This window comes from Melanerpes formicivorus, unplaced genomic scaffold (assembly GCF_026170545.1).
Source record: "Melanerpes formicivorus ecotype bairdi unplaced genomic scaffold, bMelFor1.0.p_v2 SCAF_55, whole genome shotgun sequence".
Taxonomy (NCBI): domain Eukaryota; kingdom Metazoa; phylum Chordata; class Aves; order Piciformes; family Picidae; genus Melanerpes; species Melanerpes formicivorus.
Genome location: NW_027142407.1, coordinates 4007734 through 4029688, shown reverse-complemented (window position 1 = coordinate 4029688; position 21955 = coordinate 4007734). Strand labels below are relative to the sequence as shown.

At 45.1% G+C, this 21955-nt stretch overlaps 1 protein-coding gene across 2 annotated transcripts in view; it reads right to left on the bottom strand.

Moving 5' to 3' along the window:
- Nucleotides 1–6223: 6223 nt before the first annotated feature.
- TNFRSF11A (TNF receptor superfamily member 11a) overlaps nt 6224–21955 on the bottom strand; it is a 32150-nt gene continuing 16418 nt past the window's right edge. The window contains exons 4-10 of one of the 2 annotated variants that reach the window (XM_068161008.1): nt 21520–21663; nt 19768–19861; nt 19309–19403; nt 18430–18537; nt 16478–16530; nt 13999–14830; nt 6224–9843 (exon numbers count right to left, since the gene is read on the bottom strand). In XM_068161008.1, the coding sequence (XP_068017109.1) occupies nt 9464–9843; nt 13999–14830; nt 16478–16530; nt 18430–18537; nt 19309–19403; nt 19768–19861; nt 21520–21663 (1706 nt within the window). In that variant the 3' untranslated portion in view covers nt 6224–9463. The remainder of the gene's footprint in view (nt 9844–13998; nt 14831–16477; nt 16531–18429; nt 18538–19308; nt 19404–19767; nt 19862–21519; nt 21664–21955) is intronic. The other variant, XM_068161009.1, reaches the window with a different exon arrangement.

Here is a 21955-nt window from a genome sequence, read left to right as displayed (position 1 = left end):
GGAGGGTGTTTGGGGTCCAGTGACCACGAGATAATTGAATTCTCGGTTTTTGGTCAAGCCAAGAGGGGCAGCAAGATGACCTCCACTCTGGGCTTCCTGCTGGAGGGTAGAGAGGCTCTGCAGAGGGACCTCGACAGGCTGGACAGATGGGCAGAATCCAACGGCATGAGATTGAACACATCCAAGTGCCGGGTTCTGCACATTGGCCACAGCAACCCCATGCAGTGCTACAGGCTGGGGTCAGACTGGCTGGAGAGCAGCCAGGCAGAGAGGGACCTGGGGGTGCTGGTCGATGGCAGGCTGAACATGAGCCTGCAGTGTGCCCAGGCAGCCAAGAGGGCCAATGGCATCCTGGCCTGCATCAAGAACAGTGTGGCCAGCAGGAGCAGGGAGGTCATTCTGCCCCTGTATACTGCACTGGTTAGGCCACACCTCGAGTCCTGTGTCCAGTTCTGGGTCCCTCAGTTTAGGAAGGATGTTGACTTGCTGGAATGAGTCCAGAGAAGAGCAACAAAGTTGGTGAGGGGTTTGGAACACAAGCCCTATGAGGAGAGACTGAGGGAGCTGGGGTTGCTCAGCCTGGAGGAGACTCAGGGGTGACCTTATCACTCTCTACAACTACCTGAAGGGAGGTTGTAGACAGGCGGATGATGGTCTCTTCTCCCAGGCAGCCAGTACCAGAACAAGAGGACACAGTCTCAGGCTGCGCCAGGGGAGGTTCAGGTTGGATATTAGGAAGAAGTTCTACACAGAGAGAGCGATTGCCCATTGGAATGGGCTGCCCAAGGAGGTGGTGGAATCGCCGTCATTGAAGGTGTTCAGGAGGAGACTTGATGGGGTACTTGGTGCCATGGGTTAGCTGTTTGGGTGGGTTGGATTGGTTGATGGGTTGGACACGATGATCTTGAAGGTCTCTTCCAACCTGGTTTGGTTTATTCTAAATAAAGGTTTATTCTAAATGAGCAGGTTCTTATCTCCCTGTCAGGGGAGTGAGGCCTGTTCAGCCTTAGTGATGCTGCAAATCAGGCCTGGAGCTGCCAAGCTGAGTTTTGTGCTGCGTCACAAATGGAGTGGTATGGAGGGTAGGGAGGCAGGGGTCATGGAAGCCTGGGTTTTGTTGGCCTGATATAGAGGGAGATTTGTGTGAAGCTTTGGCTTAAGGAGCTTCTGTATTAAGCCCAGACTATGGATTTCTTTGTATTTTATGTGCTTTGCACTGTATCACTGTAGCATCATAGTTTTCAAATAGCCTTTCCATTTAAACTTTCAATACTGCCCAATCCTTTGTGAGTGGTTTTCTTTTGCCCCTTTTGGAGCAGCAGAGCAATCTGTCCACTCACTAAACTACAACATCCACCCCTTCCTAGTAGGTTATAGTCATTAAAGATTGTCCTGTTGTCATAAACACCAAAACCTTCACAGTGGCACCAGCCACATAGCCAGGAATTAATATTCATTATTTGTCTCTACCTGACTCCCCTCTTTCCTCTAAACTGGTGAGAAGGAAGAGAAGATAACTTTGGCACCAATGTTTTTCATTTGCTCTCCCAGGGCTCTGTAGTCCTCTTTGATCCTGCTCAGGTTCCAGCTTGCAGTCTCATAGATGCCCAAAAGGAAGAGCCACAATGAGCAGTAGTCAGTGTTCTCGACAAGGTGTGTCACCTTCTCAACAATGACATGGATCTTAGCTCCCAGTAGGGAGCAAACCTCTCACCACTCTGTCAGGACAACATGTAGGTGTCTCAGTGCCTTTTAACAGAATCTCCTGCTACAAGCACCCATTGCTTCTTTTTACAGTAACCACTGCATGTTGGAGTTCTTCCATGTAGTACTTGCTCTTTGATGCCTGTAGGCTATACAGAATCTTAGCATGGTTTGGGTTGGAAGGGACCTTTAAAGGTCATCTAGTTCAACCCCCCCTGCAGTGTGCAGGGACATCTTTAACCAGACGAGGTTGCTCAGAGCCCAATATGTTATGCTGACATCAGAGAAGATGGGATTTTTTCTGTGGGTTTGTGGTTTGTTGGTTCTCTTCTTGACACCTTTCTTCTGCCTCCTAAACCAATATAACCTGGTTTTATGGGTGGAGCATCCAAAACCAGAAGGCATCCAGGGCTAGCATAAAAATCTGTCATGCCAGGCTGGATGTGACACCTCTGGTAGCAGCAGCAACTCCTGATGACCTTGGGGTGCTTTCTACATGCTAGGCATAGTCTTATGTCCCACATATATGCATCCACATGGCTGCTGTACCCAATGGCAAAAGGTAACCTGCTTACTTCTATACAGTGCTGTCAGGTTAAAGCATTGTCTTTGATCTCACACACAGTCAGAAGTCCACAGGCAATCATACCTGATACAGGCACTGCTCAGGCTAGCTACCATCTGCAAAGGCATTTTTCATGTCTGCTGGGTGCAGGGAATATGCACCATCCTGGGACTTCCAAGTTTCCATTTTGATCATATTGCTCAAATGTCAGAATGAGTCACCCACCATACTGAAAACCACGACCTTTGTATTTACACTGAAAAAGAAATGATAGGAGAAAGAAAACTAGAAAGTTAAAAAAAAACCCAAAGGAAAAAGAACACACATTCAAGGCAAGCCTCTCTTAGCTGTTTGAAGTATAGCTGCTGCTGTTCAGATGCAGGCTAAAGAAGTTACTGCTGTGGCTGTCTTTTAGTGGATCTGCATGACTGTCAAGGCGTTCAAGTCAGGAGCACTGCAGTCTCTGCAGCAAGCATGTTCTGGTCACAGTAAAGCAGGGCAAAGCTCTCTGTGTCCTTCCATCCAGTAAAGGAACCACTTGTGCGTTTTGTTTAGAAACACACTCCATGTTTAGGACATTCCTAGCCTTCATCCACCTCCAGGGGAAAAAAATTAGCAAAAGTGCTGGGGGGACAAGATGGTGGCGTGGAAGAGTGCTTAATCTCTAGCTGCTCCTCAAAACCTTGAGATCCAAAAGCAAACAAGTCTTCAAGACTTTAAAAACTGTTTAACAGGACAGAATTGAGTCTTTTCCCTCATGTTCAGTCTCTTCCTAAAGAAGAACAAAAATAGTGAAGTAATTTGCAGTGTTTTTCACCAACAAAGCATCAGATGCCAAATCTACTATGGAACAGATGAAAGTATACTCTCTGGTAGACCTGACAAAGGACATTACTTTGGAGGGAACAGACTTAACATGCATCAACATTTAAACACTGCTGTCTGGCCTGACTGCCAAAACCTAAGCACTGGATTTATTTTTATGTGCCTTCTCTAACACACTTGGAGCATCCTTTCAAAGAAGACAAAACCCTTGCAATAATTATTAGTGTAAGCAAAGATGGATCCACAAAGTGTTAACCATTCAGCAGACAATTTGAATCCAGGGGATGAGGATGAAAGAGACAGGAGTTGCAGGAAATGTTTATGAGCAGACTGCTGAGATAATCATTAGAGTCACTGGCATCCATCCCATTCTTCAATGCAAAGTGTGTCCTCAGAAGGAAATTTCATCTGTGCATCAGTGGGCACCTCTGTTAAAGAAACATTTTCTGTGTTATAGCATGAGCTCTACCATCTGTTGTCTAGCTCATTTGTCACCAGCTAAGTTTGTAGAAAGCCTGAGGAACTGAAATGATGCAGAACGGAAATATACTTGGGGATATTGTTTTGTATTTCCCACAGGGATCAAGACCTTCTGTATGTTAGAAGTACCTACAACAGCCAAAGAGAAATACATGTCAGAATTGATCAAACCCAGAGAATTAAAAAAAGCAAGGTGCTTTTGAAAGGCTAAGCAATTGAGAGCTGCAGTGGCAGGTCTAGGAGCTGAAAATATGCCTGCTAAATCCTCATTTGAGATGCTTCAAATAATTGAGAGTTCATTTAAATAGCCTGCCATTAAATTTGGGTGAAGATCAATAGAAACAGCCTCATAGGGCAGTGTTTTCTGCATTTCAAATGGTTGGTCCTTATATGCTGCCTTCTCATTTGTCTCTTCATGGCTGCCTGTGGCTAATTTCACTTCATTTTGTATGAGACACATAAGGCTGGGTTTGTCTGATGGAAACCCTGGATTGCTTGCCAGTCATCTCTGTGGGAAAGCAGGGACCCAGGTCTTACTGGGTTACACCTGGTGCTGAACACTAGACACAGAAAAGCCTCTGTGATGCTACTGCTCACCTTGCCTCCACAAGAGGGGCAAGGGGCTATTTGGTAGCAGCAAATTGCTGTCTTCCCTGCATCCCCACAGGGCAGTGAGAGGAGGGAGCAGGGCTCTTTCAGCCTCCCCTTTTTGTACCACCTCCAGACCTTGCCTCTCATCTTCCCATTCCTACAGGTGGGAAATCTGAAGGCCTGTGCACAGGCACAAGATAAAGCTTTCAGACAGAATTACTGAATAGATCTGCTTGGAAGAGACCTTAAAGACCATCCAGTCCAATCTTTGACCCAGCACTGAAGGGTTAACAGTAAACCAGGTCTTTAAGCACCAGGTCCATGAATATCTCCAGGAATGGTGATTCTGCCACTGCCCTGGGCAAACCATTCTGGTGTCTGGTATTTACTAATATCTAACCTATCTCCCCCTGGCTCTGAGCTTAGTGGCACCAGCAGGACTTTTGGGTTCTTCAACCATGGGTTGATTTACAGGACCCCAGGCCTGCTGGCAACAGAGAAGGTATAGCTGTTGCAAAGTGGAAAAGAGATCCTAGCCCTGGAGCTATCAGGGCTCATGGAAAGATCTTTAAACTGGATCAGAAGGGGGTAGGGTACAAAACCTGGTATACTAGAATTAAGCTTGGGGACAGCACACCAATATTTGAAGGATGGTGTGCTAGTGAGATCTGTCAGTCTTCTGTGTCAGTGGAGGTATGGAATGGAGAGCCACATGGCAGCAAAAGCACGTGGGTCACTGATGAATTAGCAACCACAGGAGCACCTGAGAACAGCCAGGTGGGAATTGGGACTTCTCCTACAAAAAGCTGACAAGACCATTAGACCAACTAAGTGCATCTAAACTAATGCACACAGCATGGGAAACAAACAAGAGGAGCTGGAAGCCATTGTATATCAGGAAAACTATGATCTAGTGGCCATTACAGAAACATAGTGGGATGTCTCACATCACTGCAGTGCCACAACCAATGGCTACAAACTCTTCAGAAAGAATAGGCAAGAGAGAAGAGGCAGCGGCATGGCCCTGTATGTCAGGGAGTGTCTTGATTGCCTCTTGCTTCAGCAGTGACTGTGACTGCCACAAAATGACCAGTTTGACTTGTCCAGATACCACTACAACTCAGCCAAGGTGCATGTGAATTGTTGGTATTTAGCATTGTGCAGAGCAGGGGATGGGAATCATCACAGGCCAAATGCTGCTAGGCAGAGATCTCTGGTGCCTGCATTGCCAAGGAAGAGTGCTGTAAAGCAGTGTTGTGGGCAGGCTGCCCTATCACATGCCTTTCAGGTCCACATCAAGGCATTCCTGAGGGACTGAAATGGGCAACAGTCATTTGGGAGGAGGTCTGAAATACTGTCTGTAAGGTTTGGAGTGGTTCAGCATCCCTTGCCAGAAACCTCATGCAACTTGGTCAAATCCACTTCAATTTTCCAGTGACTATTATTCAGTGTCTATTAATAATATATGTTACATACTCCAGAAATAACTTTTCCACATGAAGAATTTGCAGCCATTTTACCATGTCCAGTGTCATGTGCTGGCAGAAGTGAATTTTCCAATCCTTCTAGATGGTTTTTAAGGGTGCTGGTGAGGGGGCACTGCTGCCCAATTTGCATGGAGCTATCTGATAAAACTATAGTATCATAGTATCAGTCAGGGTTGGAAGGGACCACAAGGATCATCTAGTTCCACCCCCCCTGCCATGGGCAGGGACACCCCACACTAGATCAGGCTGGCCAGAGCCTCATCCAGCCTGCTCTTAAACACCTCCAGGGACGGGGCCTCAACTACCCTGGACAACCCATTCCAGGGCTTCACCACTCTCATGGTGAAGAACTTCCTCCTCATGTCCAGACATCCTTCAGCAGGCTTCTGTTTTATAATAGATACAAGGATGTAATTGCTCAGGTACCATCAACATGATAAAACAAAGGAAACTTGAATGGACAAGTAGAAGTTATGACATTTTGGTGACGCTACTCCTACTGCTGTAAGCCTTGCAGAGTCACTTCCAATCTCTGTGTGAACATACAGCAAAGCACACAGATCAACAGCAGTTATTGTTTAGGTTGATCTTTAATGCCATATTGTTTTGCACAGGGTAAGAAGTGCTCTTGAGCACAAGATTGTTCCTCAGTTTCCCATAGTTATATGCAGAATTACTGCTGCCCTTCGAGGCCTGAAGTGACTGAGTTTCAAGAGCACCTGGTATATTCATCATGGGTAATGCATGTTGTGACTCCTCAGACTGAACACTTGTGAAAATGCATACTGTGCAGGAGGAAACTCCAGGAATGAGCTGGAACTGGTGCCCAGTTCTTAGCTGTAAAGCAGCTCTATGAGAGCTCCTCTTTAGTTCCACACCCATCTGTGGATGTGCTTGTGCACTACTGTGGCATATACTAGGGTAGGGAAGCACCTTTTATTAAAGCAATGCTACATACAAAAATTGTTACACAACACTAGCCAGGAATGGTTTTGTTTGTTTGTTTGTTTGGTCATAGTAAGCATAGCCATGTAATAATGTATTGAATTTTCTCCATTAATTCAAGTGAAATCTTCACTTTTTCTCAAGTAGATCTTTGAGATTTTTATTGTCATTACTTATGTGTATTGCAATAGCAGCCAGAAGCCTCCAAAATAGTGCCCAATGCTTAGGCCCCCTTGTACAAAAAGATGTTAAAATGCCCCAGCTCCAAACTGATGACAAAAGAGGTCAAGAGGATAAAGAAATCTCTTTGGGGTCCATGTCAAACTAGCCAGGCAGAGACCCAGGGAATATACAGCACACTGAGGAGTGTGATGTGGTTTCTTCACTTTTGGGTAGGCTCTGGAGGAAAAAAAGGAATCATACCTGTTGGTGCAGTGTTTCCCATAAGGGAGTGGCCATAGCACTGAGATCATTATGACCCTTTCTCCATGCTTCTTGATGATCCTAGTTTCAATCCTTACTTAGTAGGATCCTGAAATTCAGTGAGTGAAAAAGTGTCCTCACTGAGGGCACACAGTAAACTTCTCTATGAAATCAGGATTTGGAACTTGATCTCTGGTGGCAGACAGGAACTACAAGAAGAAAGAAGCTGCAAAGGGAAGCAGGAAGTTTACCCAGAGCTGAACATGTTTCAGTCCCTCCTGCCCTGTAAGTGGGGATAGTTGATCGCTTTTCAGGGGCAGATATCCTGGATAAATGCTTTCCAGGAAAATACAAATGAAGAAAATTAAGTGGGAAAACATCTGCACCACTTTGCATGGAGGTGGCTCTACTTCCTTGTCCCTTTTGCACCAATGCCTAGGGCATATAGAATTAGGCCACAAGAGCCTAGAAAAAGACTGTAAATGATCCAGCAGGATAGACAAAATATTACCACAACTAAGACAGCCTCAGTTACACACCTTCAAAGAGGCAGAAGTAGCTTGGGCCACCACTGGACAACCTACCTACCTGGCTGAATCTAGAATAGGGTGGCTTGTTTTCTGAAGGCTGTGCAGAGGTGAAAGGGACATTGGTTGTTCACGCACCCTTTTTGCCAGCCAGCCAAGAGAGAGCCTTGCATGTTTGTACTGATCTTTGCATCCCAGATATATAAATAATAAAATTGTACTCTGGAGAGGTGGAGGTGGCTAAGCTCATCCTTTTGTTTTATGGATGAGAAGCTCATCATGACACAGTCATCATTTTGTCAGCTTTAGAGGTGCTCTTCACCCACAGAGAAGTGCACTGCAAACGGAGCAGATACATAGTAAACCCTTCAGCTTTAAAATCTCCCCAGGGAGAACACCTCTCTAACAGAGAACTTTTCCATCAGGACAGATGAGATCTCACTAGGTAAGAGATCTCTTTTCTGTCTGACAGGAAACATGGCACTGACCCTCCTGAAGGCTCACACTGAAGATAGCTTCTTGCAGTGTTCACATGTGCAGGAGAAAACCACCTCTTGTCAGAAAATAATTTAAAGTATCATCTTTTTTTCTTGGGAGTTCATTGAGACTCTGATCCCTTGACCTTGCTCTCCACAGTTGCTGCAAGATACAGGACTTAAGTTAAACCCAACCGAGTAGGTGAAACTCCCTTGCAATTACAGCTAGCATTGTGCCTTAAATCTGAACATTTGGTCCTGTTGCTCACCAGCTCTCAGTGTGACAGTGGCTACACTTTGATTTCAGCTCTGGAAATAGCTTCATGCCACCCAAGTAAAGCTCTGCTTACTAATAAAAATACCAGAGGGAATGACAAATTCTTTTAAGGAATTGAAGGAATGTGTGTTTGACCAAATTCTCCATTCTTTGGTACCCCCTCCCTCTCCTGTCACTCAAGAAATGTTCACAACTGGTTATCACAGACCTTTCCTCCACCTGCTAAACAGCTCTGTGTCTTAAACTTCAGTGACATTAATAATGGCTGGGCACACTCTCTTCTTCAGGGGCTTGAGTTCTTCAGACAAGGAGCAATAAGATAAGAGGTGAATCAGAGCCCAAAATTAGAAATGTTCTTTACTTGGGATTAATCTGACAGGCTTTTAAGGCATATCAGCTGTGGTTTGCCTGTTACTGTGCACTTGGAGCGATATGGTACCTACTCATACCCAAAAGTTAAGAAGGGGCAGACAAGGATCTTGACTCTGGTGCTGGTGGAGACTGCTCCCTTGGGGAAAGATCGGAAAGGGCGCGTGCCATGTGCCAAATCACCACAGGGAGGGAAAGGAGCAGTAGTGGACTCAATGACAGAGGTGGTTGCTGCTTCTTTCCATCCCAGCGGCATGGAGAAGGCCCAGGACCCAGCAAAATGGGTGCAGCTTAGTTGCAAAAATAAAACCTCGAGTCAAAGCTCAGAGGCCACTTTCAGTGCAGTCCTCTGCTATGTTGTGCCCTCTCTGGGAGTGTGCTGCACACCTGGCCAGCAATGGTCTCCTCCTCACAAGGTCCCTAGCCTTAAGGATCTCTTTAACTCTTCTTCACTGCTTGCTGGAAAGAGATGCAAGGAAGTAGGGGGTGGTGGGCAGTGAGAGTGCTGCCCCAGGTGGGAGAGAAGCCAGCCCTGCTTCTGCACTGGGGGCAGTGTGCCCAGCTTCATATGTGCACCTGCTCCCACTGGTGACCTTCTCAATAAGAGCACCACCACCACGTGAGCCACAAGGGTCCCTTCCAGCTGTAAAGCTTCCCAGGAGACATCATAGGCAGCAGTAGTCTCTGAATCTGTAGTGATACCCAGGATTGTGGCAGCCCCCGGAGAGCAGCCTCACGCCCCCTCGCAGGCTGTTGGTCAGTGCCTCGGCCCACAGCAAGGACATTGGCTCGCCTCAGTTCAACACTTTCTCTGAGTAGTGTCCCAGCTTCCCCTCCTCCTGCACGGGCTGGGAGGCCTGGCTGCAGCAGGATGGGCCCCGCTCCTGGGCCAGGAGTCCAGCAGGCCGCCGCAGCCCCTCACTCCCTGCCACCAGGGAGGTGCCTTGCAGCTCTGCACATTTCTCCTTGTAGTGCTGGGCGTTGCCGGCAAAAGTCTCACATCGGCTGAGGTTTTCCTCCTGCACGGGGCTGCCCACGTTTTCTTCACTTGGCCCTGAGGCCGTTGCCCCCTCCTGGGAGTTTTGGCTAAGGTAAACGACAATGATGTCGCCCTTAAAATTCATTACTTGTCCACTTGAGATAAAGGTGGAGTTACTGTTTCCAGTCACATTTCCTGGGGAAGGAGGGGGAGAGCAAAGAAGAAACACATGATTAGTATTTTCCCCTCATGAGATGGACACTTAGCACAGTGAACTTAATCCATTGTGGTAGCTTTACTTGTTTCATTATTTTTCCCCCATAACACGAGGTTGCTCTTATAACCAATGCCTTCCACTGGATCTTTTCATTATTTCCACTGTAGCCTCCTTAGGATGAAGCCTGTCATCCACAGGGGGCCTGTCTGGAAGGCTTGGAAACATTTTCTCTCAGCTGCGCTCTGTGAAGCAAGAGGGAGCACAATGATCTCGTGCTCTCTTTGCTGCCTCATGCAGATGTTTGTGTCCAAACTGCCTCTGCTTGTAGTTTGTGAGGAAATGGTCATTATTTCTAATGATGAGATTTTTTTGTAGAGTCCCAGGCATCACATTGGAGTGGTTTGGGGTTTTTTATCCCTCTGGTCAGTCTTACAGTGTGGGCTAGGTAGCTGGTTTATTGAATAAATACTTGAAAGACTTCATCTCAGACCATAGGTTCACCCAGCGTTCAAATGACATGAAGCTTATACAGTTATCTTATATTCCCTGATCCTCTGTGTAAGCACACTCCAGTACTCACCTACTGCCCTCATGGATTTACCTGGATGCAGTTTTATATTATAGAAGCCTCATGGAGTTACAGTCTGCCTGCTGTTAAAGATTTTCAGTATCAATTCAATCCTCCTGCCAATCAAAGGCTGGCTGCTGACTCAAGTGACAACAGAACGAGGCTCTGAGAATTAATGTAAATTCCCTCAGGGCAGAAAGAAGAGAGCAGAAAGCAAACTTTCCATAACAAACTAACAAGCTTGTTACAGCTTGAAAATGAAAAAAGGCAACCAAATAATAGTAACAAAAATATTACCGGACTGTGAACACTCTTCCTATGAAACACTTTACCTGCTGTGCTTCACTTAATCATTCCCTGCAAACTTATCTGATGCCTTTTAGACACTTTGTGCCTTTCTTCATTACATTCCTCAACATTTGAAACATTCCCATTCTCATTGTAGCTAGGCATGGCCCAGCCCAGAGAAATGCCTTTCTTTCTAGCAGCCACAGGTAATGTTTATTTATCAGCAGTGGCCACTGTGCTGAGATAGGACCCGTGACCATTCATGACCAAGTCTGGGTAGCACTCAAATCTAATAATCCCCCTCAGGCAATCCTATTTATTTCAGCTTAACCACTGTATTGCCAATTCCTTGCATTCCTTCCATATGTGGCTGATTAACATGAGGTGTCAATAAGTTTTCTCTGCAGGAGTTTTTTCCCTGCCAGTTGCTTCCCCTGTGCTCAGTTCTGTTTGGCTGTTTGCCATCAACAAAGCTATTAAGCATAATGGGAGTACAAAAATAGCTGTTTGCCTTTGTACAGATTGCCTGTCACTTGCAAAAGGTATTGCAGAAAAGTTTATAGGTTGCTCAGTATGAGATCAAGAATTTAGAAATCTGTGTGACAGTGGGAAAAAAAAAGGCAGACTAACACATTGACAATGTTCACTTGAATGTAGCTGGCAAATTTTCCCTGCTTTTTGAAGACATCATGCTACAATAATAGGATAGTTGAGGCCCAAAAGCACAGAAAATGGACACAAGACCTCTCTGGACTGTACTAAGAGATGTGCTTCCAACCTGGAAAGTAATAAGGGACATCTTCAGAGAAGCAAAGGCATCATTCTCTGCAATATTTCAGCCTTTTGATCTCTTCACACTACCTCGTTATATTAATTACAATGACAAAATCAGTTTTGTAGTTAGTATTCACTAAGAACTGAAACAATGCAGGCAGTTACTTTTCTCTGAGCCATCTAATGGTCTCTGTGTGGCAGGAACTGTTTGCCCTGTTCTGGAAGTGAAAGGCTCTGCAAAACCATTCCTAATTGTGATTCACCTAAGTCTTCCTGCACTCATGGTTGATGCTGTAGCCCTTCACATGACTTGAAGTGGTCAAGAACTGGCACTTCACATTCAACTCCCTCCAGAATTTAGGGGGGGGGAGTGTTTGAAAGAACACTTAAAGGCCTATGTCCATCTCTGTAAGTGGCACCACTCCAGAGGTTTACTGTGGTCTCCTAGGGTTGTTTCACCCAGTTTGCAATTTCTGTTGTCATTTTGAGTGTTAGGGAACTAAAATCAAAACTTCATCGAATTACCCATGGCTCTTTTCTTTCCATTTGATCATCCACCCTCTTTTGTATTGCTCTGTCATAGCAGGCTTGTGTGCATAGCCTGGTGGCTTCAGTTGCTTTGAGAAGCTTTACAGAATGTTGTATGCCCATTTATTCCATATGGGTGTTGCACAAGGCTCAGCAAAATGGCTGATGCTGTCAAAGCTCCATGTGCAGCCCCAAGTGTGGCCAGATTGTTTCAGTCCAGAAGCTACAGCTAAGCCCTGTCCTTCTCCTCCAGTGTAACTAGGTGCTGCCAGCAGGGCATGGCCACTCTGCAGACAGAAAAATATCTCTGCCAGCCAGCCACCTTACCTACAGATTAACTAACCCCCACTCTCATACTGCCTAACAGCTCAGGTAGTGCCTTCTGGCACTCATGCCAAAAAACACGACAAACTAGGAACAGAGTATTTGTGCTCAGGTTTCACCAGGTGGCACTATAGCATGGACATACCCAAAGGCACAGGCAGTTACAGAAAATTACAGAGTAATGCTGCAGATCTAAGATGGCAATTTCTAGCATGTTGCTTAAATCCAAGATCTCCTGTTTGCCCTATTATTCCTTCATGTTTTAATTTCCTCTTCGTGTCAGATTTTGAAAGAAAAGTAGCACTGCTGCAGCGCCAAACACAGCCTGACTTTCAGTGGGACCTCAGAGTCACCTTCCAGTAACAATGACAAAAGAGACTCTGTCTTCTCTTTACCACTGTTCAATTTTGTAGAGAGCAGGCAGTGAAACTGTGCCATGATTTCAGGAAACTGAAGCAGCAGAGAGAGTATCTTGCCTTAGAAAGATGTGTGCTACACACTTCCAAATTCTCACATGGCATGCATGGTGAGAGAGGAAGTGAAGCGCCTTCAAAAACGTCACTTTGGGGTTTTATAGCCTGACAAGAATGCCTCCCTAAGAAACTTTAAGGCACAACATGGTTTTAAGGAAGGGTAATTGCTTACAACTGCTGTGTGTATTATGGTCATATTTAAGATGTCCCAGTCAAAACTGAGGTCTCATTGCACTTGGCAGTGCGTCAACATAAATGAAGATAGATCATCTCACTTTAAGAGATTATAATCTAAAGTGACTAATAACACATGACAGGCAGGCTGCAGACTTTTATACTGAAAAAAAGGCTGAGGGAGGAAGGTTTAATCCAGAAAAGGCTCATAACTTCCCTTCTGCTAGTTTTGGTTCAGTGTTTTATTTTCCCTGCTTTCATTTGACAATTTTGGTGTCTTTACTCAATTAGTAAATTGGCAGTGACAGTTTTAATACACTTACCCAATTAATAAATTAGCAGTCAGTTAATTAGTGACAGTGTTGGTATGGAGACAGAGCACTTCTGTATGGAGAAATAATGTCTGTAGGAAATTATTTTTAGGGGAACACTTAAATCCTAGCAAATTAAAACAGAAAGAGCTACAACTAAACCAGAAACAGCTAAAAGAGAAAACTGAAACATAATCTCTTAGACCCAGTTGTGACCATCAGGTTACAGCTCCAGCTGGTGTTTCACTGGCCACCATATAAATGTAACTGGATTTACACCTAATGGTAAAAATGTGTGTGCAGACTGTTGAATGGAAAATAGTCTGAGCATTATGCTTCCTTTCCTGACTCAGCCTCCAGGTCCCTATACTCTCCTTCTTCTAAGTTTTCTGTGGTACACAGACCTGCTATCACCAGACTACTTCATCAACAGAACTACCCAGCCTCTGTGGTGACAGCCAAAAGATGGGTTCAGCATTGCTGGATGAATCAGGCTAGGACAGTGGTCCCTCGCAGTGCTCATATGATTTGCAGAATTCACTGAAACTCAGAGTGGCCTTTACCATTTCAGTTTTGTTTTTCAGATTAGCTTCAGGGCAGTTAAGTGAAAAGGCATCATTTTGCTGTTCTCCTAAATTAGACCCTCTGAATGATCCTCTATGACTGCCTATAGGTCAAGCCTAAGGGGCTTACCAGATGCTGGAGGGAGGTCTGAAGTGGTGCTGTTTGTCCCTGAAGTGCTTCTGCTTGTGTTCTGGTACTTCACGTTGGTACTGTCTGAAGATGCATCCTCCATACCGTGATCACTTGCTAGAGTGCTCTGAGCAGCAGAAAGAGAATTCAAGCCCCATGTGCACTGAGCATAGGATCCAGTTTCTGGGGAGGTGGAAGCGTTGTCAGCCACAGCACCACAGGGTTTGCTCCACTTTCTGGGAGATTCCCTATATGAAATGCCACACCTCACACAGATCTTCTCTGAGTCACAGTTTGTTGCAAAACCATCTGTGTCTTTCTTGCCCATTTCTTTCAGGCAAGCGTGGGCATGTTGGCAAGATTTCTGAAGAAGTTTGTCCATTGCAGTGTATTCTCCATCTACACTGGAGGACAGGTGACAGCCTTGAGAGACTGACACATCCTCTGTGCTCCCCGTCCCTGAAAAGTACTGATTTAAGCTGTCGTTCTCCCCTGCCTCCATTGGTTCTGAAAACGATGACATGGTTTTACTGGCCCTCTGACTTAGCAAAGACAAATAATCAGCTGTATCAAGATCCTTATCCATGTATTCATCTTCTGTAGGAACTGGTGGAAAACTGCCATCATCAGACTCAGTTACCTCAGAGAACTCTTGGAGGCTCCCTCCCACCCTGCTGGGGCTCCCATTCCTGCAAGGAGCATGACCACTGGTGCAGCATGAGTTTCCAGGGGCAGGAGAGACAGTGGGGCCCAGGAGATGCATGCCTTCAGAGGTCTGGGGGACAGCAGCATTCGTGATGTTCACGGTAACAAATGCGTCTCGGGGGGGCTCCTGAGAGAAAGAAGAAATAAAAGCATGTTTCATAAATATACCAGCAGAAAGCTGTTTTATAGACAGAGAAGGAAGAGGCACATCTCTCTTCTTCCTTGGTGTGGAGCTGCTGAGGTTGAGCAGCATGTGCTGTTCTCAAGTCTTGAAGGGTAATTCTGCTCTGGTCTGAAACTAGACTGGTGATGCTGGGCTCAGCAGGTGTTCAGAAAAATACCTGGAGGTCTGAGAGGCACTAATGGTTCATTTTAGGGGACAACTACTCATAGTTCTTAAAAAGGCACTTAAGAGTTAGTAAATCCAGAAAAATTGCTCTGTTCTGCTGTTCCTTAAAAACCATCATCAAGACCTTACCTAACTGCTTTTAAGAGTTTGGAACCCTGCAGTGTAGCTGAAGGGCTGTGACTTGTGAAGGCCTTCCTGGGAGCAGAATCTTTATTATCAGCGAGAATCAAAGAAAGAAACTGGGTTGAATCAGAGGGCCCAAGAAAAGCTAGGAAAAAAGAAGTCACACAGGCAAGGTTGCTTTAACCTGGAAAATGTCAGGAAAACAAATGCAAAGGCCCACAATGTCATTTTGCCAGTACTTGTCAAAGTAAAGCTGTATTTTTGGTTCCAGCTTCAACAACAACAAAAAAGGTTTGGGAAATACTGCAAGGATTCCCTTCAGTTCATGCCAGCTGTGCTGCAAAGCTGGGTAGTTGAGAGCTGATACCTTTAATTTCTAGTGTCTGTTCAGGTCTTCCAGGATAGAAGAGTGTAAATGCTGCCAACCACTAATTACTGTTGATTCACTCTGTCCCAAAGGACCTGAGCAGATGCCAGTACAGGAGGTTGCGTGAAAACTTCCAAGTCAGAGGAGGAACTACCTGCTCAAAAAGGTAGATTTGGTTGGTAAGAGGTTTTTTGGTAATAGTGGAATTGGAGTCTTTCAACAGCTAAGCTAGAGAGAGCTCTTAGATGGGGTGGCAGGGAGAGCATGCACCTGGGACAGCTCAGTCTGCATCCATGGTGTGAAGCAGGCAGTACAGACAAATTTGAACCTATCTGGAGCATTTTAAGAGTGGGATCCCAGAGCAAAGCCTCTTGTAAGATCTTACTTTCTTCACATCTGAATGGACAAGAAGGGTTTCTTCAAGCACTATAATTAAGGTGTCTCACATCTTATTAATTAAGGGTGTCTGTAGCTGATGGCTCTGTGTTTTATGCTTTGTATGTCTGGCATTCTTGGCATTGCCTCAAATCCAGGTCTCTCCCCTGTGAGCACTCTGGTATATAAAAAGGTGCAAACTCAACTTAAATATTTCCTGCTCCTAGGATTTAGAAAGGCTCCCTCCTAGCAGAATCTCAGGTGTTCACTGGACTCATGTTTAACGTCCTCCTCATAAATATTTAATCATCTTAGAGACTTTTACCACTCTTAATGCTGGCTGAAACCAGAGAGCAGGTTCCAAAGCTATTTGAGAATCGTGATTTCATATGCCTCTGATTTGCAGAAAACCAGACTGAAAAAGCCAAAGCTGTGAGTGTTTTTTGAGGAACTCAAAAGTTGTTTTCTAGCCAAACAATAACATGGACTCTGCTTCAGGAGGAGTGTCAGGAATGCCAGAAGGAAAACCTAAAACAGAGAGAAAATGAGAGCGTCTTTACCTTAGTTCTTTTTATTTGGCTGCACACTTCATTAGCCCAATTCTGTAGATCTGCTGTAGGGAAAACAGAAAGTGTAGCTGTAACATACAGCAGGCACTGAAGTTAGCCACAGACCTGAACACCCAATCCCTCACAATCTGCAACAGCGTGCTAAATAAAAACCAGCAAGACTGTTTTCACTGACTGTTCAAGTGTCCTAGCCTTGGTGTAGCTGAGGATTCATTGTAACTGGAACAAGGATAGATTTCTGTGGAACAGAAGTTTCCAAGCTCCTAAAATAGACCAGGGTTAAACTGTGTTCCACATGAAATGGGGTTTCTTTCCTGGTCATATGTCACACCAAGCTATGACTGGCCCAATACCGACCCGCTTGCTGCCGAACAGACCATTTCAAGAGAAGTCACATGGACAGCACAAAGGCACTCAGACAGGAGTGAGGACCTTGGAGAGAAGAGGGTAAGCCACTGAAACCACAGGATGGCAGGCTCAAATACAGCATATTCCACTTAATCAGGATGTACTTCTTGGAGAAATTTCTTAATCGGAGTATCTCCCAAGGAAAACCTTTAGTGCAGCAATGCTTTATGGTAAAGGCTGCCACTCTTCTTGTCTTCTTGTCTCTTTATGCTTTCAGGAGATTCTGTAGTCTCAAGTCTCATTTACATTTGAAGCTTATATTGGTTTTGTATGTCTGAAGATAAATCAGTTATATAGCCACTGCCAGTTCTCAGAAATGACTGTTCCTCTGATGTTGAAGCTGCACATTTAACCCCTCCAAGCAGGCAGAGCTTCTTCCTGAGCCTGCAAGTCTCTGGGGTTCCAGTTTAGCAGGATTTACCATGCAAATGCAACAAAGGACTGTCACTGCAGAGCAGCAGGGCAACAGAAATGTCACATAAAGAGCATTCCCCTCTAACATGCTTTGCATCATAAGTATTTGGTTTGCAAGGAGAGTCACCATTTCCTCCAGCCCATCCCAGGAATTCCAGATTTAGCACAACCTGTGTTTAGTGTGGCAGAGGCAGCCTATTTCTAAAACATAGGCTGAAATATGCTTTACAAGAGAGGGCTGCTGTCTTCCCTTCCGCTGCTCCCAAAACATTTCATGAATTGTTAGAGCTAAGGCAAAAGAAATGATGGAAAAACTAGAATAGAAAAAGCTTTCCTTGTTTAAGGGGAGGAAAAAAAACCCCACAACAGAACAATATGTATGTATCCTTAACTAAGGAGATCCAGGGCTTAACACATGTTGAGTAAGTGTTGCAAATAATTCCACTGTATTAATAACATATTCAGTGCTCTGCTGTTACCCAATGTCTTTGCTAGAATTTTGCTATTTTTCTATGCTTACTGTTTAGTCTATTTCCTTCTAGTATTTTTTTCCATACTTTATCAGTAATTCAGCCTGCAGATAAAAACATTACCTCTATCATATTTTCAAATACACATCTGGCCTTTTCCTTTAAATCCCTATTTTAACCTGTCCAGATGCAGGTTTCAGGGAAGGAGGGAAGGTGAGGGGGAGGAGGGAAGGTGGGAGGAAGGAGTGGAGGTGATGAAAGCCCTGTAAGCCTTTCACTGCTTCCCTTCAGCCAAGAGGTGTGTCGTGCCATGTGATGCAGAGCAGCCATACTGCTATACAAGCCTCCAGCAGGCCTCCTTCATCCACATAGCGGTTGCCTCCACTCTGAGGGCAGTCACCCCGAGGGAGGTCAGGGCTGCAGGAGGATACCAAGCAATATGCATTATACATTATGCTACCTGCTTAGAGGAAAGGAATCTGATCCCAGTTTTGCACTAGTTAAAGCACATCCATATGGACAGATACGGGGATAGCAGAGAACTTACAAGGTAACTCCTGAGTTTCTTAACCTGGCTCTTACCCCTGAGGTCAGAGTGCAGAGAGAGCCATGCAGGTGTCACATTTGTGACTATCATTAGCTGTCACGTACCTGTCAGCTTTTTTCCTTTATTCTTGTAGTATATGATGAAGATGACAATGCCAATTAGTGCCACAAAAAACAAGATGGGGATCAACACGTATAAGATCCTGTTTGTTCCTGCAGGGTGTAAGAAAGATAATGCTGTCACCTTCCAGTTGTACTCAGGAGTATGACAGTTCTTGCTCATTTTACTTCTTTCCCACAGGAGAGGGTTTTCTTAACCCTTCCTGTTGGATTTTCAGTTTCTAGAATAAGAACAACAGCTGTAGCCTTCAGGCAGGTCTGTGACAAGTAGCCTTACTGAAGGTACCTGGTACTGAGCCACCTCCATAAAACAACAGGCTTGGTGTCTTAGAGACATGATGCAGTTTCCTCTGAATGCCCCCCTGCAATATGACAGCAGCTCATGTGCTGTTCTTGCTCCCTCCCTCAGGGCACAGAGGACATACTTTTCTCATGGAGACTGTAGAATTCAACTGGCAAAATCTGTCCTTTATCTCAGGTTATGAGGGATAACTGCATGCCAGGCAAGCAGTTTCCCTGATACCATATCCACTCTGGAGAAGGAAATAGGCAGTGGGCAAGAAGGAACAGCTACCTTCAGCTGAGACTGTCCATTTCTATGAAATAAGGATGGAGAGAAGCTGCTAGCCTTTATACAGATGTGTGTGTGAAAATCAGCAGCCTGAAAGATTCAGAGAGCTGTAAATGTAATGGAGGTCATGGGTGTAGCTGCTTGCTATGTAGTTGCAGTGAGAGATGGAAAGCTCTGCTTGGTAGGAGTCACCCACAGTGGAAATGGGAGTTAAGCCAGCCAAAAACCTTAGCAAACACACCCCACCTCCTCTCTGCTACTTTCTAACAGTAAATCTGTATGAGGGCAGATACCATCTTCTGATGGCTCAGGCACCTTCCGTTCCACACAAACTGCATCTGATTTGTCTGTCCCAGGCAAGATTTCTTTCATTCCGAGAGCTGTGCAGCTAGAAAAGAAAGACAAAGAGCTTATATTCTCAAATGCTCAAAGAGGAAGCATGTCATGACTCCTACATTTATGCAGAGTAGTACCTTCTGTTGTAACATACAAGACTTCTCTTGTCTTTCTCCCTCCTTAAGAACCCAGGTATGTTTTATTTTCAGCGGTGTCAGGTCAACAGTTCTATTGTTACTGCTCTCTATTGCTGCCCCCCCAAGAGGACTTCAAGATTCATTCTCGGAAGGCTTTATTGCTGCACAGCCAACAGAGATGCTCAGACAGCCTAAGATACCCCATTAAAAACTGCCTTCATTCAAGCATCTCCCTGCTTTCTGGCTGCTGTGGTCTTTTGACAAGGTAGAGGGACTTACTTGGTCCAGGATTTACACTCATTGGTGGATGAAGCGACCTTTGAGAAGGAGCCTCTGGGACATGGTATACACATCGTGTCCTTGTCCTGTTGCACTGTGTGTAGTTAAAGAAAGAAAAATTTCATAGCTGAGTTTCTGCAGGTTCCTTTCACATGAGGAGAAGGTGACTATGCTCCCCAACCTCCTGCTCCACCCCCTCCAAAATTCCCCTGAAAGCTTCCCTGAAGAGAGAAGGATATTAGATTACGTTAGAGCAGCAATGACACTCCCATGCAAGCAGATAAAAAGTATGCTAGTCTCATCTGAGCACTTCTCTACGTGATCTGCATGAGCAGGAGCCATTTGCACCCGCTGTAAAGTAACACAGAGCTATTACATCCTTCCCCTTCCGTTAACTTCCTCGTGTCGATGCTGTGCCACGGGTAGTGACACTAACTGCTATTGTCACTTCTAGGAAAGCACAGCTAACAAAATGCTGTATCAGGATTTGCTAGACTGCAGAAGAAACAGCACCACTGTTCTCCAGGCCCACGCAGCATTTCATCCTCCCACTTCTCCCTATTATATGCTGTTTACTTGGGCTTCCCCATGCCTGGCACAGGTGTTCCCAGTGCTTGTTACAACTCTGAACTTGATTGTTTCTATTTTCTACCCACAAAACACTTGTATCTTGGCTTTGATCAGACTTCAGGCTATAAAAGTCTAATAAATCTTTGTATTGCAAGTCATCTGAAACAGAATAGTTGCACTACTTGGAAGCTGTTCATCACCTTTAACTTGCTTGTAACATTTTTAAATGGCAGAGCAAAGTCACTGGACAAAAAATAACTTCAAATTCAGTCTTAGAAGCAATCCCTAACAGACTGCTTCTCTGAATACTGGAGGCAATGCATGACCCAGTGACTCACAGTCACACCACAGCAAACATTAGAAATGCAATGAACACCTTGCAACTACTGCTATGTCTATATGATGCCTTGCAAAAGTCACTTGTTCACAAGGTATCACAAGATAGTATTTAAACTGCAGGGACAGAAGCCTTCAAAATGCAAATAGTCCAGGAGGGTTATATGCAGTAGTAACAACAACTTAGATATGCATCTTCTGTTGACAGTCACCTGGGAGTCTAGAGTATTGTGGTGGGTTGAAATTAACCCCCAACATAAAATTGCCAGACCAGCTCAGTTGAAAGCAAATGAAGCTATAGTTACAAGCACACTAAAATCTAGAAATATGGAATGCAGTATGTAGGAAATATACAATGTTTACATATATTTACAATTTATACACAACATAAGAACCCCAGGGACAAAACCAGGGGGTTACCAACAGCTTCCTCCTCTCCCTCCCTTTTCCCCCCTGTACATGGGACAAGGAAAAGAGAAGAGTAGAGCTTGTTAGTACTTAGCCACAACAAAGAAACGCAGCCAAGGTCAGGAACAGCCAAGCAAAAGCCTGCTAAGTATCTGCTAGAGTGAGGAAACCAAGAAGAGAAAGAGTTTACACAACTAACTCAATGTTAGATATCAGACCAATGAGATTATTTAGAACTTATCATTATTTTCCTTGTGACATCCAATGGCAATTTATTTACATTCTACTACTTTCTACTCAATCTGTGAAAAATTTCCTAGGCACAGCCTAAAACTGCCACAAGTATCCTCTCTCACATCACAGCCCACATGATGCTGGCCTTTTCCTGCAGGCCTCAGTCAGACATTTCACTTTGCACGTTGCCTTTCTGTGTCTCACCAGGGTGCTTGACTCCAAATCCTGGCGCACATATGGTGTTCCTCTGGCAGCAGTCACAGTCCTCACTCCAGTGGTAGCCCATCGTACAAGCACACCGCCGCTGGGATGTGCTGTTCCCTGGGGCCACTTCTTTCAAAGCCTTCCCTAAAAGAGAACACAGATCGCAGGATGTTAGGGGTTGGATGGGCCCTATGAAGATCATGGAGTCCAACACCCCTGCCAGAGCAGGACAACAGAATCTAGCACAGGTTGCACAGGAACACATCCAGATGGATCTTGAAAGTCTCCAAAGAAGGAGACACCACAACCCCTCTGCAGAGCCTGTTCCAGTGCTCTGTGACCCTCACAGTGAAGAAGTTCCTCTTTATGTTGAGGTGGAACCTCCTGTGCTGCCCCTTGTCCTATCAAAGGGTGCAACTGAGCAGAGCCTGTCCCC